The 17,801-nt window shown below is 39.7% G+C and overlaps 1 protein-coding gene across 1 annotated transcript; it reads left to right on the forward strand.

The window, feature by feature from the left end:
• Positions 1-1,707: 1,707 nt before the first annotated feature.
• CENPJ (centromere protein J) lies at positions 1,708-16,810 on the forward strand. The gene is made up of 16 exons (XM_009082757.1): positions 1,708-2,085; positions 3,979-4,102; positions 5,032-5,262; positions 5,873-6,017; positions 7,580-7,685; positions 7,985-9,602; positions 10,201-10,333; positions 11,168-11,333; positions 12,390-12,629; positions 13,227-13,326; positions 14,480-14,577; positions 15,273-15,371; positions 15,483-15,623; positions 15,736-15,820; positions 15,918-16,038; positions 16,618-16,810. The coding sequence occupies exons 1-16, from the start codon at positions 1,708-1,710 to the stop codon at positions 16,808-16,810; spliced, it is 3,978 nt and encodes a 1,325-aa protein (XP_009081005.1).
• The last annotated feature ends 991 nt before the right edge of the window (positions 16,811-17,801 follow it).

The raw sequence follows: 17,801 nt of genomic DNA on the forward strand, positions 1-17,801 counted from the left end.
GGGGGACGTGGCTGTGCTCGTCTCTCCACTGTCAACCCATTTTTAGGGATCCCTTTGTCCTTCCTCCCGTTCCCGGGACGGCTCAGCCCCAGCCCTGCCGGCTCCCCCGGCTGGCACCGAGGTGCCGCCGTACCTTTCAGGAGAAGGTTTAAGCTGGCGAGCAGCCTCCAGAGGGTCTCCTAAAGGTGGTGGGTAAAGCAGTGAACCTGGTGGGCTTGGATTTACCTATAAAGGAATCTGCGCCTCGCTAGGAAACTTCCCACAGCGTCTTGAAACAATCAGAAAGCATTTTGATAAGGGAATTTTGCAGTTTCTCCCAGTCGCGGTTTCAAGCTCTGGTTGGAAGCGCGAGGCTTTGTACAGCAGGAAAATCAAGCGAGGGCTGGCATGAACTGACCTCTCAGGAACGAGGAAACTTGAGGGAGTTATTTCCTGCTCGGCAGGACTGTTGAGCCTGGGCTCTGTGGTTGCCTGTCCTTTGTGCCCTGGCCCCTGCATTGCTCTGTATTCCTCCTGACACCGTGAGCACAGGCAGAGAGTTACTTGCCCCGGGACTAGTTTGAGGTGGCAGGGCTGACTGGTCTGGCTCCTGCTGCCACGCTGTCATCGGCAGCAGTTCTATTTTTCTTCCTAAGTGAAGAAATCACCTTGTGTCTCCTCCCTATCTGAATTCATTCATGCTATGACACCTGTAGGAATTTGTTGCAGTCTTCAAAAATTTTCTGGGATGGATTTAAAAAAAATTTGGGGAGAATGAAGCTAACAGGCAGCATAGTTATAGGGCTTCCATGAGAAACTAGGGAAGATAAGTGCTGTGCTGAAATATGTGCAGTAAAATCATAGACTTTTAGGGGTTGGAATAGACCTTACAGATCATCTAGTCCCATCCCCCCCCTGCCATGGGCCTCCCACTAGGTCAGGTTGCTCAAGGCCTCATCCAGCCTGGCTTTGAACACTGCCAGGGCTGGGACATCCACTGCTTCCCTGCGCAACCTGTGCCACTGTCTCACCACCCTCACAGGAAAAAACTTTTTCCTAATATCTAGCCTAAATTTCCTCTCCTTCAATTCGTACCGATTATCCCTTGTCCTGTCACTGCAGCTCCTAACAAAGAGTCCCTCTCCAGCTCCCCTGTAGCCCCTTCAGATACTGAAAGGTGCTATGAGGTCTCCACACAACCTTCTCTTCTCCAGGCTGAACAGCCCTAACTTCTTCAGCCTGTCTGCACAGGGGAGGTGCTCCAGTCCTCTTATCAGCATTGTGGCCGTTCTCTTAGATGCACATATTTGAAACTTCACATTAACAAAAATTTTGAATCCCTCTCTGTACTACTGAAGAGAATATTATACACAGCTTTATAGGATTTGAGATTATATTAACTGTATTCAAATAAGGGAATTAAGAGTTGGATTATGTTGATTTTCTGCATAGAAAGTGTTTGCTATTCATCGGCTGAATTGTTTTTGTTGATTGTGACTTATTTTTATGAATACACTAGGTTGGTTATAAGAGAGTAACTTTATTTTATTTGGGATCTGTTATTGTAGATTTCTAATTTTGTTTATCTGCTTGATTTCTAGGTGCTAAAAGTAGATAACCATCCATACCATACCTGGAACTTGTGAAGTTATACTGTCCTAACCCTACATAATGTAATATTGTTATGTTAATGCTAATCAGCAAAGGAATTGGAATACAATTTACAAGATGCCAACTGTTGAAAATCTGAGTGGTGAACAAAACTTCGTTGCATGTTGGATGCCCGATAGTTCCCGTGCTGGAGTCTTACTGGATCCTAGTTTTACTGGTTTGAAAATCAATAAGGAAAATTTGTTATCTGGACCTGAAAACATCACAGCTTTCCCTGAGAAAGTGTTGCATCTTTCAGACAGCTGTTCTGTAAGCGATGACTCCCTGTGTGAAGAGTCTGGCAGCTCTCATACATTCCAGCAGTGCACCACTGGAACATCTTTTCCAGCAGCAGCATGTAGTGCAGAGAGCTCTAAACCAGACTTTGTCCGTGGTGAAGTGGATGGTCAGAAAAAATCCACTCAGAGCGATCCACTCTTACAAAAGCTCGAACAGGTAAGAGTCCTAGAATTCCTTGACATACATCCATTAAGATTTATTTTGTTCCTGCATATGGTTTGTCATACCTGGAAGTAAGCAAACTCCTTGCAACATACAGACCACAGCAAGTCCTAAGTTACAGTTACGTGTGTGTAAGAGTTGGTGTCCTCCCTTGTAATTGCTGCTGTTTAGAGTCTCACTGCTGTTGTTTCCAGGTTCCAGTCTAAAATGAAATTGTTCTCAAAATCAGTTTACCTGGAAAGGTGCACACAGGTTTACAGTGTTCCATTGTTCACTTGATGCCGTGGAAACGGGGTGCTGGTCATTGCAGTGGTGGTAATATTTCACCACAGATACTTACAACATGTATGTCCTTGTATCTATAGTAACATCTCTTGTTAGTCCTCAAAGTGGGTGTGAACATTCATATACCTGGTTCTGTTTAGATGAAGAGAGATGTTAGTGTTGAACATGATAAAATATCCAAGACATCAGGACAAAAAGGGCTGGAATTATATTGCTGTGATGTTACTGTTTTCTTTCCAATCCAGACATGTCAGTGGCTATGTCTTTGCTCACAGCTCTTCTCAATTGCTAGATACAAATTGTGTTAGCTGACAGTGTTCAGTAGCACTTTAATAGATATTGCTGTTAAGGATTAAGAACTCATCTCCTTGTCCACTCTGCTAGCAGCTACATCAGACAAATCCCTGTGTATGTTCACTCGAGTGGAGAGAGGGTGTGTGTCTCTAGAGGAGAATTCCACAACTTACCTGGTGCTATAAAAAGTTGTCTCATGTATTTTACATGATTGGAAAATATTTATTCACTTTTAAAGTATTGTCAGCAGTATCAGTCTGTGGCTAACTGGCTAGCTTGTTTATTGCTGTCTTAAGAGGAATTATTGTCTCCTGCCTTAGAAAGTTATTGACAATGTATAAAAAAAAATAAATCTGATGCTTGTCATGGCATGAATTTTTTTTCAGTTTCTTTTTCTAAAGATATTATTTTCAGAACAGGTTATGATTAATTTATTAAGTGAAGGGGTAGGAGATGAGACTCAGATGATCTTTGAATCTTGATCATTAGGTCACAACTTCCATAGTGCCTTCTGTTTTTACTGTGACTACAAGGAAAATTCAAAGGAATTTTTTCTTACCCACTGGATCGCAGGAGTGGTCTAATTGTTGATCTGTGGAAGGATTTCACCAGGCCTCCCTTTTTTCCTTTGGAGGAGCTGGAGCTAACACGTATGTGTGTTGGAGATACGAAGATGGATACGAGGCCTGCCACTCATTGCTGTGGTTTGGTAGGGTACAGAATGCTCTTTCTTCATATGATCCTCAAAGCTGGTCTTGAGGGCAGGGCCAGAGGCTCCTGCTACACAGGAAAATGGAGACTGGATTACTGAATTTAATCAGTATTTTTTTTTTCAGATAGCTTAATGAGTCTTAATGGTGTCCAGTGCTCTTTTTCCCCTCTCTTGGTCTTTTGCATCAGTACTGTATACTGTAACTGAGGTCTAGGAGGCAGAGGGAACAAAAAACCCACCCAAACTTTTCCTAAGCTTTAATTATTATGAAGTATATCACATTTTATTAAAAACACAGCATAGTAGAAGTTCACATTGAAAGAGCAGAATTGGAATGTTTTTCCCATGCAGTAGAAATGAGAGTTCTGATATTGTTTGCAGATTGGTCAATTAAAGTCTAGTGAAACTGTTAATTGAGTAAACTAGAAATAGCATGTGTATTCATAGACAGAAAAATTCTTGATTTACTTCATGTTACACTTGCCTAATGGAGCATCTTTAAAACAAGCAATATCTGTTGTCTTGATGCTGCTAATCCTGTGGTATGTTCTAAATAAACCCTGGCCTCTAATACATTTATCTTTTTGTTTTAAAAGCTGAAGGAATTGCAACAACAGAAACAGGAACAGCTAAAGAAACAACAGATGGAGCAACTTCAAAGGCTAATGGAAGAGCAGCAGAAGCTACTTAGCATGGTATCTAGCCAGAGAGCAGCTTTTGGTAAGTTGAGAAAGGAAGCACATGATGTACTTTGAATAAACTGAAAAATTTAACCTCATTTTCCATTAAAAATCTGAACGTGTATTCCATGTTCTTCATCTTAAGACTACTTGATTAGTCAAAGATAAATGCTGTATTCCTTCAGTGCCTGAAAGTTGAGTGCTGGTGTAAAAGGAATACTGTCCTGTTTTTATAAAATGCCAACTGTAATTGTAACTTGAAGCCCCAACCCTGGCAGTGTTCAAAGCCAGGTTGGATAAAGCCTTGAGCAATCTGGTCTGGTGGGGAGTGCCCATGGCAGGGGGGTTGGAACTAGATGGTCTGTAAGGTCTATTCCAACCCCTAAAACTCTGTGATTCTATGATATGCACTATGATGTGACACCTTGTTTTGAAGTACAAATATTAAATACAAAGTGTAAAACAAACACTTACTTTCCTTTCTGGTCAGCTGTTTCTCACAGTACTTTTGATTGCTTTAAGCTTTGAAGCCAAATGAAGTGGCCCCTCCTTGTTGTGCTCACACACATCACGTTCAGGAGATGAACTGAACTAGTCTAGAGAGCTGATCTGTATTTAAGAACAAACACTGGTAACTTGTATCAGTTTTCCAGTCTTGTTTGCTGTGTGCAAAGAGAGGGCACAGCTCTTGGCTGGAAAAAGCTTTCAGAGTTGAGCAGGAATATTTTCTTCTCTTGGTAGTGTCAGTGCAACCTGACTTAAATGATTGTCTTTCTTTCACTCTGCCTACCTGAGAAAATTAATTTAGGGCTTATCTTACAACAACAAAGTCAAGATTGCCTAATCACATATTCTTCATCAGTAACATAAGGATGGACACTGGATGATCAATCTTGTCCCTCAGTGGAACAGCAGTGTGTAATACAAATACAGTGAGACAGCCATTTTATTTTTCCTGTTCATTTCAAGGCTATACTCCAACGGCTGAAAGTCAAAAGCTAAGACCTGGGCACTCAGGCTTAGCAACTTTATACCAGCTGCCATCACCTGGATATCAGAGTATCTCTGAAGACAGAGCTCATGCTCTGATTGTTGCTTCATATACACAAGACAATGATTCTTTCCAAAAGCTGAACAACAAAGAATGCACATCGTCTTTGAAGAACAGTCTTTCACAAGTGTCTGCCTGTGAGAAACAAGGTCTGTGTGTGCCTCTGAGAAGGCCAAATTATTTGAACAACAGGGAAGACAGATACATTACTGGCTAGTCATTTCTAGAAAGATAGCTTGATGTGTGGTGGGTTTTTCTACTACTTATTTTGAAGATTTTCTGATTTTTGTTGGTTTACTTGATTTTTTTTTTGGTTAGTTTACTGACAGCTAACAGACCTCAGAGTGTTCCTGTTGATGTCCGTGTGAGTTTTATTAAAAGCAGCACTAGACAAAAGTCAAATTCTTAATTCATACACACACATGTGTGGGAAACAGAAGCTTGATAGGAGAGCTCTTCAGTACAGCAGACATCAAAATTTCAAGTTGTTTGTTTTAAACCATATGTTAACAATAGCAAAGAAGATGAACAATCAGAATGGATTAAGGTCTGTAGAAAATTTTTAATGCATAATTGGATGTTCCTTTAAAAAGAAAGCTGAAATTCAAATAAGAAAATCTTAGGACTATTTTTTGTAGGAATTCAGATCACATTGCCATGAAATTCCCTTCTGGTTTTAATCTTACCTGAATGATGCTTAAAAGTATGTGCTGAAAATGGATTTGTTGTTGGGGCAAAAGAATTGTATTACTTTCATAGGAAGAAACATGTGGTGTCCAGAAAAAAAGATGGAATCATTAATGGAGAGTGAAGACAATCATGTGGATCCTTTACATGTGGGAAGAGCAGATCTCTCTGGAAATTCCAGTGGAGGTGAACATTTGCAGACTAATACAGAGGAAAGGTAATTCAGACCATTGTGGAGTTTTTATCCAATAACATGAGCTTGGTTGAATTTTGAGTTCTGACTGAAACAATCTTATACTCACAATTTGTGTAGCTTCCTCAACCAAGGATTCAGTTTTCCTAGGTGTTGTGGAGACCTGTAGTTAGAGAGGCTCTTGCTTGAAAGTACTTGGGCTGTAAAAGATGTGATGTTGTGTATTGGATGAAGATGTGTGTGTGTGCAACATGTGGTAATGACAGCTTAGAAGCACCTCAGTATATAACCAGTTATAATTACTGTTCCCAGTTTGATATATTACAGCCTCCTGGGCAACTTGCTCTAGTGGAAGGTGTCCCAGCCCATGATGATCTTTATGGTTAAGGTTAGGATGATCTTTAAGGTCCCTTCCAACCCAAACCATTCTGTGATTCTATGACATGTCTGCATATGGCTAGGAGCTAGCAATAGTGCTTGTGGCAGAAGTGCTGGTATGGTATGAGCTTTGTATATGGGGCTGATAGAATAACAGTGGTGGTTGGCATCGTGTTAAAGCTCTGCCTTGTCTGCTGGGTCATCACAGAAACAAGAAGTACTTGTTGCAGGCTGTGGTGGGTTGAGCCCAGCCAGCAACTAAGCTCCCACCCAGGTGCTTGCTCACTGTTCCCCAGAGCAGAATGGGAGAGGGTACCAGAGGAGAAAACTTGTGGGTTGAGATAAAAACAGTTTCATAAGTAAAAGGAAGAGGGGAAGAAACCCTAGGTGATGCATAGGCAGTCACTGTCCACATCCCACAAGCAGACCAGTGCCCACTTCGTCTCTGAGCAACAGTTGCTTTTGGAAGACAAAGCCCCCAGTTTTTACTGCTGAATGTATTGTATGGTATGGAATAGCCTTTTGGTCAGCTTGACTCAGCTGCTCTGGCTGTGTTCCCCCCATGTTAGGTCTTGCCCACTCCCAGCCTTCCTTCTGGGGCAGGGAGCAGTGTGAAAAAGCAAAGAAAGCTTTGATGCTGTGTGAGCAGTGTTGAGTAATAGCTAAAATGTTAGTATGTTATCAACACTGTTGTTGTCACAAACCCAAACCACAGCACTATATGGGCCACTGTGCAAAAAGCTCACTCCATCCCAGCCAGACCCAGTGCTCCTGTGGAAGAGGAGGAGTATCGAAGGGAGAGATAAGGAACATGATCTCAGTAGCATTCCTGAGTGGGAAGGGGATACTGTAGACATTGGCAGTATGACTAAATTACAAGGGAAAGTTTGGTGATTTAGGCAAAAGAAAGGGTCATTAAGAAAAGCAGTGAAGAAAAAACAGCAAAACCTGCCTACAGTATCTTTTAGGTAGGTATATTAACTGTTGCAGGGATTTGCTAAACTGTTTCTCAGAAGATAGGGGTAGTGTTATAATGCATTTCTCAGATTAACTTCGACAATGATCAAAGTACCTCATAATTGATCATCTTTTATCCAAATAACCTTAGGTCTTTTAACAGCAGTGATGTTAAAACATAGTTATTTTATATAGAATTATAAGACTTATTATAGGCTTATTTTATATGGATTTTTTAAAAATTGCACTAGGCCTATTAAAGCTGCAATTCAAGAGAAGAAACAGACATTTGAAGAATTCTTGGAAGAACAGATACAACTAGAGAAGCAGCGTCTGGAGCAAACCCAGAAGTTACAGGTTATTTATTATTATTTTTAAAAATTTTATTCCTTATACATTGTTCCAGATGAGATAACTGCTTTGAAAATGTACAAGGAAGATGCTATCATCAAAAGCAAACACTGAATGCAATATTTGCATTCTTGAAAGTGTAACAATAAGCCCCAAAAGTTCCACTTGTATAAGTCTTTAGAAAGTCAGCAGAAATGCACCATCTGAATTCCTAGTCATATGTGGGGTGTATTTGAGGAAAACTCCAAACTCTGTAAGGGGTTTTTGTAACGTTTTGTGGTTTACTTTTCTTCACCCCTTTTCAGGAGACAAATGGATCAGCTGTTCAAAAACCAGTGATCAAACGACCGTTCCTGAAAAGAGGAGAAGGCTTAACAAGATTCACTAATGCCAAATCTAAAATTACAAAACACAGAGAAAGCACCCCAAAACTTCAACAAAGGGCTTCAGATGAGAAGAATGTTATTAGAGTGGACAGATCACAAATACAGAAGAAAACTACACCTCCTGGCAAAGAACTGGTTTCTGAAAATCCTTTTGCACCATGTCAAAAATATAACCACTCCAGTAAAGCAAAACGTCCTGTTCAGAAGACAGTGGTACTTGGGAATCACAATAGAGAAAATATCTTGCCATTAGAAACAAGAATGCAATCAGGAAAAAGTCACTATGGACAGATGAGAGATTCTCACCCATCAGAAATTAACAACAAACCAGAAAATAAAGAGAACAGTACAGAATTTGCTAAGTCTAACACTGGCAAAATCAGAAGCAAATTACCTGGCACAGAGAAGTCTCAGTTGTCTCGAGAGCTGGCCAGTGCCTTTTCTAATTCTGAGTGTTCTGTAGGTCACCCTGTAAAAAATTCAGAACTGTCTTTTGAAATTTCGTTTCAGAATAAGATGGAGAACTGGGAAAAAGAAAGAGAAAAAGAGAATCTAGAATTAGATGAATTTTTGTTTCTAGAACAAGCTGCAGATGAAATATCTTTCTCAAGTAATTCCTCGTTTGTGCAAAGGATCTTGGATCGAGATCAGCAAGCTTTAAAAGGCCGTAGAATGTCTTCTACCCCCATCAAGGCAAAACAGCAGCAAGCAAAGGCACTGGCTGCTGAACATACAAATGAGAAAAATAAAAGGACAGGCTGCATGGCAGGGGAAAATATCAGTGATAGTCTAGCTATGCATGCAGTCTCAAATCCAGGAACAGCTTTTAGAATGAAGGATCCATTGAGTAAAACAGACAGTGTAGTATGTTCAGCTGCTTCCGTGAAAGCAGCTCCTGCTTTAAAAAGTAATCCTTGGATTGTAGGTGAAGGTAAGGGTGAGAGCAATGGTCATACTACTACAGATTCTGAGAGTGAATTTGGGACCACATTGAAGCATGACAACAAAGATGCTAAGACATCCTTTGTGAGCCATAGAGAAAGTGATTCAGAATTTTTTGATGATGGAAGTTCTGTTACAGACATCAGCAAAGAAAGCAAAAATGGAGACGCTGATCTTGGCTTGTCAGACCAAGATTGCAGTGCACTGTCAAAGCAAAAGATTAGAAAAGCCACAGATGATCACAGAAACATGTGTAAAAGTAGGAGTCAGTTTGAGTTTGATGATGACAGAACATGGAGTGATCTTGATGAAAATTATGTTAGCAGTGATTTACCTGAAATATATCCTAAAATACCTTTACAGATGGACTTTTCTGGTAAGAATGATACAACTGTCCCAGATAAAGCAATAAAGAGAAAAGTTGCCTCAAAGAAAGCAGATGAAATGTCCAAAGAGTCTGCAGTGGACAGCAATTCAAATGCACCTCCTGTATCAAACCTGATGATGAAACTGTTTCCTTCGCTGAAACCGAAGCAGAAGGCAGGCTGTCCTTCAGAGTGTGAAACCAAATCGAACGTGGAGCAGGAGCCAGGAGGTGAGAGAACAGCAGCTGGTAGGAAATGTTGAAGAAGTCATATAGTGCAAGTCTTTCCTTCTAACTTGACATTACACCAAAGGGTGTAAATACAGACTTCTGCTGCAGGGCATGGCCCTATTCTCCCCTTAAATCTCCTCTGGTTGCATGTCTGGTGTCAGATCTAACAATTATGCAGCTTGCAGAATGACTGTGATTGGTGAAAACTTCTGTGGTTGGTGAAAACTTTTTTTTTTTTAATATTTTATTTTATTGTTTGCTTGTTGGGGTTTTTTCCTCTGGAGGTTAGTTCCTTGTGGTCCCTTCCAACTTGGGTTTGATGTGAAGCCCTTGACATTCCAGTTCCCAGTATGTGTTTAGTTCTACAAAGATCACAGATGTACTCAGTATTTGAGGTACTTGAGTAAGTAGTGCAGTGTGCTTTAAAATATATCTCCTGTGTTATTTGAATAGTACTTTTTTTGCCATACTACTTCTACCTTTAAAATAGTATAACTTGGGGGGGTTTTATGATTTTTTTAAGCTGGTCTATGATAATAGTTTCCTTCAGTCTTGTGGATGTGACTTCGATAACTTGCATCCGGCTGTGCTTTGACAGGAAACACTGTTCCATCCCAGCTACTGAGAGAGAAACTCACTGAATTGGAATCTGAAATAGAGAGATTCCGAGCTGAAAACACGAGTCTGAGGAAACTCCGTGAGGAAAGAGAGCATGCCTTGGCAAATATCAGGTGATTTTTAATTGAAACATTTTGTGCATCCACTTACATGGTCTGTTCTGGACTGCCCATGATGTCTAGTTACCAACAGCACAGGTAAACAATTCATGTGTTTCAGTTACAGTGAAGATAGGCCAAGTAACTAGTTGCTGCTCTATGTATATGTTAAACTGAAATGACTATACTCAAATTCTAATACTAAGAACCGCTGCTAGGTTAAGATGATACCCTTAAAAGCTATACTTAGAGAATTTATATACTTTTGTTCTGAGGGGTAACACAGTCCTAAACTGGTCTTGCAGAACTGATCTTCACACTAACATGATTGACGCTTTTGCTTTGGGTTTGTCCCAACTGAGAATATTTTAATTTGAACTGGGGCATTGACAAGTGGCATAGAGAGCAGAATAATTACCTCGAGTGACTTAAATGTGGCAGACCTGTTCCTGCCACAGCCACTTTTGTTCTGATCAGAAACAGCATTGTGTTGTTGGTTGATTCTTAATTTGTGACCTCCTGGTGTTAGCAGATTGTTTTCCCTTTTGGGGAATGGTGTTCTAATGTTTTGAAGAATGTTGGAAGTTTGTAGTCAAAGCTTTTCTAAATTCAGAACAACTTTTGTGATGAGAAATTATAAAATTATACATCGTTGGACTTTAAACACTAACTGTGTAATAATTCTTACTCCTGAAAAAAGTAATACGATTTATAGGTAAGTCTTCTTGGGGGTAATAGATGCTGGATTGGAATCAGTGACCACAAAATTCTGAGTCTACGTTTTCTTTCTTAAAATCTAGATTTGAAGTAGATTTGGGCTAAAACAACAACTTTGTTTCATAATTATAGGAAAGAAATTGCAGACTTTGAACAGCAGAAAGCCCAAGAACTGGCTGAAATAGAAGAATACAAAAAAAAGGAAATGAAAAAACTGCAAAAGGAGCGTAAAGTTTTTGAAAAATATACCGCAGAAGCTAGAGCAATTCCAGATAAAAAAGAACGTGATGAAATTCAGGTATAAAAATATATTATTCTAGTCCACACAGGAAAATGGAAATTAACTTAAAGGCAGTTGAGAATGAAATTGTAATTTAGTTGAAAGTTTGCAAGTGATTTCAAGATGGAACTGTCAGCAGATGTGGTTTAGTGGTAGACTTGGCAGTGCTGGGTTACTGGTTGGACTTGATCTTAAAGGTTTTTTCCAATGTAAATGATTGTAATTGAGGAAGGGAACTACAGTCTTCACGATGTTGTTTGATGGTTGAGCCAATCTTTTTCTCATGTTTCCATACTAGCAACTGCTTGTGACTATGACAGAATGATCTTCAACTTTGATACAAAGTTACTGTAGTTAATATTAAGTTCTAAGTTTTTATTCATGGTAGTGGATCAAAATGCAAACTAGAACTGCACTGGAGTTGTATTCTTTCTATAACTGTTGTACAGTAAATGTAGTAATATACAATTTTCAAAGCTATATTTTATTACCACTTGTAGGTCTTTAAGTACCAGAGATATAGGGAACAAGATCTGTTTGTTCCTTCATTGTCAGGATGTATGAGATATGAGATACATAGACAAGTCATATCAAACACCATGCATTGATTTCCCTCCTGCTTCCCTACAAATTTGCCTTGCTTCAACAGACTGAAGTAACATTTGCTGAACTGGCTGGGCAGATTTACATGTGTTTCCTGTGATTGTGTCCTCGTTTTCCTGTGCGAAGATTTTTGAAGGGCCCTCTCAAGGGTAGCCGTAAAGAATCCATGTTTTTGTCTCACATGTATTTGTACTGGCCAAGCTATGAAGTGTAAAGGAGGCCAAGAGGGCAGTAGAAAAAATTCCTGTGATTGAAGCTGAGCTTATAAAGTTGCTAGTGTAAAGTAAATAATCTGTCTTTTAGGAGAGAAAAATTCTCCTGCCTTTCACCTTCTACACTATTAAGCTGTTCTTAATTTTTTGCTACTCTTGTGTCTTTTTTGCATGTTTGTATTTCTACTAGAAACTCAAAATATTTTAATATATGAAAAAAATGAAAGCTTTTAAATTTATAAACATGCATTTTTCTAAGGCTTTAAAACAGCAGATTGCAGAGTTACAGGAAGATTTAAAACGAAAAGAAGCAAAATGGTCAACCACCCATCGACGCCTGAAAGATCAAATAGAAGCTTTAGTAAATGAGAATCTGGAGCTAAAAGAAGAAGTTAAAATTATGGAGAAGTTTCGTGTAGAAGCCTGGAAGAAAATAGCAGCTGCTGGAAGCAAGAGGAAAACAGAAAATTCTGGGGTGAGTCTAAAAAGAGCAGAATCTGTAAGTTATTTCATTTGGTGTTTTAAATACATCTGTGTGAATGCTTGAGTTGTGTGACATGAACTTGGACTCCAACAGCTACAGCTTTTAATTTACCTGTGTGGGGACTCCGCTGGTGGTGACAGACACAGGCTTTTGTTAATGTCACATTCTCTCCAAATGTGAATGCTCATAATGTGCAGCATCCTTTTTGTGGAGGAACTTGGATATTCAAAATGATGCAATTGTAAGAGAAAAATCATAGGTGGGGTCTAACCTCTGAACCTCTGCCCCTTAAGGATCAACCAGGCAAACCAGGCAGTTCATGACTGTCTAAAGCCATTATATTAAGTTTTGAAGATGTGTTATTCCGGATTGCTTGCACCAAATGAACACTCTGCAGTTGTTGGTAGTGAGGGAGCAGATGGAGGAAGAGCTTCAAAGTGCAGCTTGGGCTGTATCACACAAGCCCTTCTGCTGATCAAGTCACAAATATGTAGAGGTTGTGAAGAAAGCTTCCAGTAAATTTCATGTCACATGGTCCATAAATGTTGTTTCTGCTGTATAAAGAGTTATGATTACATGCCACATAAACCACAAACACTTCCTTTCTTTTAGTGTCTACCAAAGAGAGGCCTAAAAAGTCAATCTGCATCTCCTCTTCCTCCAGTACAGAAGTGCAGCAGGATAAATAGCAAAAGTTATTCACAGGCAAAAGGTAAAAATGTTTGTCTGACTGGAGAATTCTGTTAACTCTTTTTAAAATTAATGAGAATTTTTGCTTTGTGGAGTGCATCACCGCTCCAAAAGTAGTTAGAATGAATTGTAATGGGCTTGAGCACATGGATAAATACCTTGTAGGGTAGAATTCTGGAGAAAGTTGTGATGAGACCAGTCTCAGAGTAAAAATGCTTCTGGTCATATTTGGTGTTTTGGAGCACAGCAGAAGTTGCTCTCTGTAACCCAAAATGGTATTAATCACTGGTGTTCTCCAGGCTGGAGATGCTGATTAGATCACTGAAACTAGATGATCTTTAAGATCCCTTCCAACCCAAACCATCCTATTATTCTATCTCCCTGCCATGGGCCTGGACACCTTTCACTAGACCAGGTTGCCTCAAGCTCTATCCAGCCTGGCCTTGAACACTGCCAGGGAAGGAGCATCCACAACTTCTCTGGGCAACCTGTGCCAGTGTCTCACCATCCTGACAGTGAAGAATTTCATCCTGATGTCTAGGTGGCTGTGATAGCATTGGAACTGCTGTGTCTCTTCTGAACCTTCTGTTATCAGGATCTGTAATCATATGGGCAATGCTGTAGCAGGTATTCCTTGTTCAGTTAGGAGCAAATCCTGCTTGCCTTCCTAATGAATAATCACATGAAAGTAACTGCAGGGTACTTTTTTTGACACTTCTGACAGCTCAAGCAACCTATCTGTTAGGGGAGTATGTTTCAGAATTGAAAGTGGTTTTAATTTGGTAATCTTTGTGATGAGACATGGGAAAAGTGTGGCAATTGGTTCCTGGTAAAAGGTTACATCAATCTTCCTTTATTTGTTGTAAGGCATAACTAATAATGTTGTCTAGATCTCTAGAGGGGGAGGAAATCCTTTGTGAATCTACAGTGACAAAATAGGAGAGAAATTATTAAAATATTATGCTTGTTGCAATGACTGCAGTTGTAGCTTCTTGCTGACACACAAAGCAATGGCAATGATTGATCCTTTTATTGGCTTACCCTGAGTCTTTTAATAAATAAGCTACTTCCACATTGTACTGCACTCAAGAAATGTAGCTGTCCTGTACAGCTCATATAGAATTGTAACACGTTAATTTCAGTGTCCAATTTAACTATTACATGTGTCTGAGTAGGAAAGACTTCTGCAACACCTGCACCAGGACCTGCTAATGACAAAAGCAACACTGAGACAATGACAGCACTAGAAGATTCTTCTAAGATGTTTATGGTAGTAAGTCCTGAATCTTGATTTGATTTTTTAATGGGGAGGAAAAAGCATAAAATAAAATGTTATTTGTACTTAAATGGGTATGTGGAGGGTGACTAGTGAGGCTGTTGACTCACCTTCTTATGTTCAACTTTTATTGCCATACCAGAAAATAGCTATGTATTAGTCAGTGAATAGTGTTTTACCTGTGTCTGGTAGTTGCAATATTCTTTACCTCAGGAAAGAAAATAAAGCAATCATCTCCTGCTCTTTTGCATTTTGCAAAATGTTTTACCTTTGGAGAGAGTTAAAAAAGATGGATGTTCATATGCTTCATGTAGGGCAATTGTGCAATGTTTAAATGTAAATAATTCTTACATTAATTGTTGTAGTAGCATTCAGGCTTTATGAAACTTGATCATGTCATACCTTGATGTGGATATCTCAAGGAAGTTGAGCACTGTGCTACAACACACCACCAAATTCCACTTTAGTCCAGACTACAGCTGACCACAGACAGCGAATTATTGCTGAGTCTCAGTCCGTTTTACCACTTGAATTATACTAGGAGGTGCTCAACCCCTGGATTGTGTTTATTATACCTTCTTATACCTGTTTTCCTTCTGGGATGCTCCATGTTTCCTAAAGTACCTGTCAGCCTAGGAAAAAAACCATGTATAAAGACAAAGCTTGATTTGAGCTTATTCTTGTCATTTCAGGACACCTCTCCTAATGAAGCTCATGTGTCACTACCATCTGGCACTGCATATGCAGGCAGTGAAGATATACAGAGAGAAACTGCTTATCCTGATGGAAAGGTAAAACAAGAGCTGGGCACACTGAAATTCTGGAAGACAGCTGCTGTGAAAGATGAATGAGGGTGTGAGTGTGACAGCTCCATACCGACCTCTCTGTAATGCTTTCATTAGGTTGAGAAGGTTCTGAAAAATGGCTGTCAACTCATATTTTTCCCAAATGGGACATGGAAAAAAGTGGGCTCTGATGGGAAGACCGTAACTATCACCTTCTTCAATGGGGACGTGAAGCAGGTTATGCCTGATCAAACAGTGGTATGTATCCTTCATCTTCTCCATTTTTCAGTAAGTACTTATTTATGTGCACGTGTAGGCACACATGTAACATTTCTCACTAGTTATGTTAAATCTGAACTGTTTCCTGCAGATTTACTATTATGCTGAAGCTAAGACCACACATACCACATACTCTGATGGCTTAGAGGTCTTGCAGTTTTCAAATGGACAAATAGGTAAAGAAATCATCTCACCCAACCGACCGCGAGAATTGCTGCCCACGAATATATGTGTGCTTATGTAATAAGAATATTGTCTCAAAATGCATTTCAGAGAAGCATTATCCTGATGGCAAGAAAGAAATTACCTTCCCTGATCAAACTATTAAAAATTTATTTATGGATGGACAAGAAGAAAGTATCTTCCCAGATGGCACTATTGTTCGTGTCCAGCGGTAAGCTTTGCCTTCCCACGTCCCCTGGCCTGGGACAGGAGTACTAACAGAAGCATGACATGGTGACAGATCCATTTCTACAAGTTAGCATTTGAATAGAGTGTGAACATGTACTTACTGCTTGAGTTTTGGCTTGGGTGGTTCTTTTTGGTAGCTTGGAGGAGACCTAATGCCTGTGTGTATTGTTTTGCACCCTAACCTGAGAGATTTTCCTGATTTGTATGTAATTCTAGAAAACAAGAACCTGGCTGGGGTGGCAGGTGGGTCTGACTGACAGCTGAGAACTCATAGCACTCAAAATATTACATTTTCAACTTTTCTTGGACTGTTGCAGCAATGGATTTAGTACAGAGGAAATGCAGTAGAGTACAAAGAAGTCATGTCAGTTTTGCAGAAACAGGTTGTTGAGTATGGACCAGCTAGGATGATGTTTAACGTAACAGACTTTTCCACAAGTACTGTATTTTAGATTTTTCCATCATTTAGGCTTGCATATTTGATGTTTGCTGAGATTAAGCTTAAGCTTGTGTACAATCCTTACAATGTGTTTGTTTGGGTGTTTTTTCCCCTTTAATGCAGAGATGGAAGCAAAACTATAGAGTTCAATAATGGCCAGAGAGAACTACACACATCCCAGTTCAAGAGACGGGAGTATCCAGATGGTACTGTCAAGACTGTGTACATGAATGGACAGCAGGAAACCAAGTATGTCTCTGGGAGAGTCCGAGTAAAGGACAAGGATGGTAATATTATCATGGACACTAAGTTGTAGGCACTGGCAAAAGTGTTTGTCAGCACATCAATAAAAGTAATGTAGATTTCTGTAAAATACAAGTAAAAACCCTTTAAGCTTTCTGTGTATATATTGTTCATAGTTTTATTGAAATAAATTTATTTTTCAGTGGGTGTTACTACATCAGAGCTTTTGTTATTTTTTTCCCCCATTTCTACTTTTAAGAAGTTTATTGACTCAGTATTCTGTCATGCGTGGTTTAAAGGGTGTTTTTTAAATCAGCTGTCAGTGAAAACTCAAACAGCTGTAGATTAGCTTATTTTAGACACCTAGGAGAGAAGATTCCTCAATAAGTTGTGCTGTTGGAACCCCTGCTGTGGTAAAATACAGCAGGGGGCCCGATTTGAGTCTGCCTATCAGTTTATCTACTACTTGACTACTTAAAGGGGTAAGTGACCAGCAGCACTCCTTTTCAGTCAGCCTTAGGCTCTTTTTTCCTTCACAATTTTATTTTTTCTTCATCTCACAGTTACGAGGCAACAGCATTAGCAGACCCTTAAAGTCTGTTCAATAAACTGTTCTTCTCTATTCATAAGGAAAGGACAGGTGAGACTGTGGGACAGGCTAACTCTCCAAGCTGCTCAGAAACACCAGAAAATTAACAAAGTTCATCTCATCTAGTTCTTCCACTTAACAGGTGTTTCTAAGCTGACTTGGCTTTTAAAATTCTGCAGTTCCATTCTCTCACATATAGAAGATAGTCACTTTCTTCTCCTTGTCCCCTCTGCTCTTCTCCCCCTTCTCCTCAGTGAAAGCAAGCTCTGTCATTTCTGTGCCTGTGCCCCTTTTTACTCACAGGGTAGTAGTTGAGAACTCTGTTCACTCACAACCAGAACTTGCTTGGTTGGGTGGATAGACAGGTTCTGGCCTTTCTGGCAGCCTCAAACAGCAGCTCCTACTCAAGTCAGGGCCAATTCCCTTTCAGGCTGGTTAAGAACAACTTTTTTTTTTTTTTTTTTTTTTTTTTTTT

The sequence above is a fragment of the Acanthisitta chloris genome, unplaced genomic scaffold, assembly GCF_000695815.1.
Source record: "Acanthisitta chloris isolate BGI_N310 unplaced genomic scaffold, ASM69581v1 Scaffold38020, whole genome shotgun sequence".
In the NCBI taxonomy this organism is placed as follows: domain Eukaryota; kingdom Metazoa; phylum Chordata; class Aves; order Passeriformes; family Acanthisittidae; genus Acanthisitta; species Acanthisitta chloris.

Coding starts and splice junctions, on each gene's coding strand:
- CENPJ (XM_009082757.1), top strand. CDS start 1,708: ATGCCAACTGTTGAAAATCTGAGTGGTGAACAAAACTTCGTTGCATGT. Junction 2,086..3,978: donor TCTTACAAAAGCTCGAACAG/GTAAGAGTCCTA, acceptor TTGTTTTAAAAG/CTGAAGGAATTGCAACAACA. Junction 5,263..5,872: donor GTCTGCCTGTGAGAAACAAG/GTCTGTGTGTGC, acceptor TTACTTTCATAG/GAAGAAACATGTGGTGTCCA.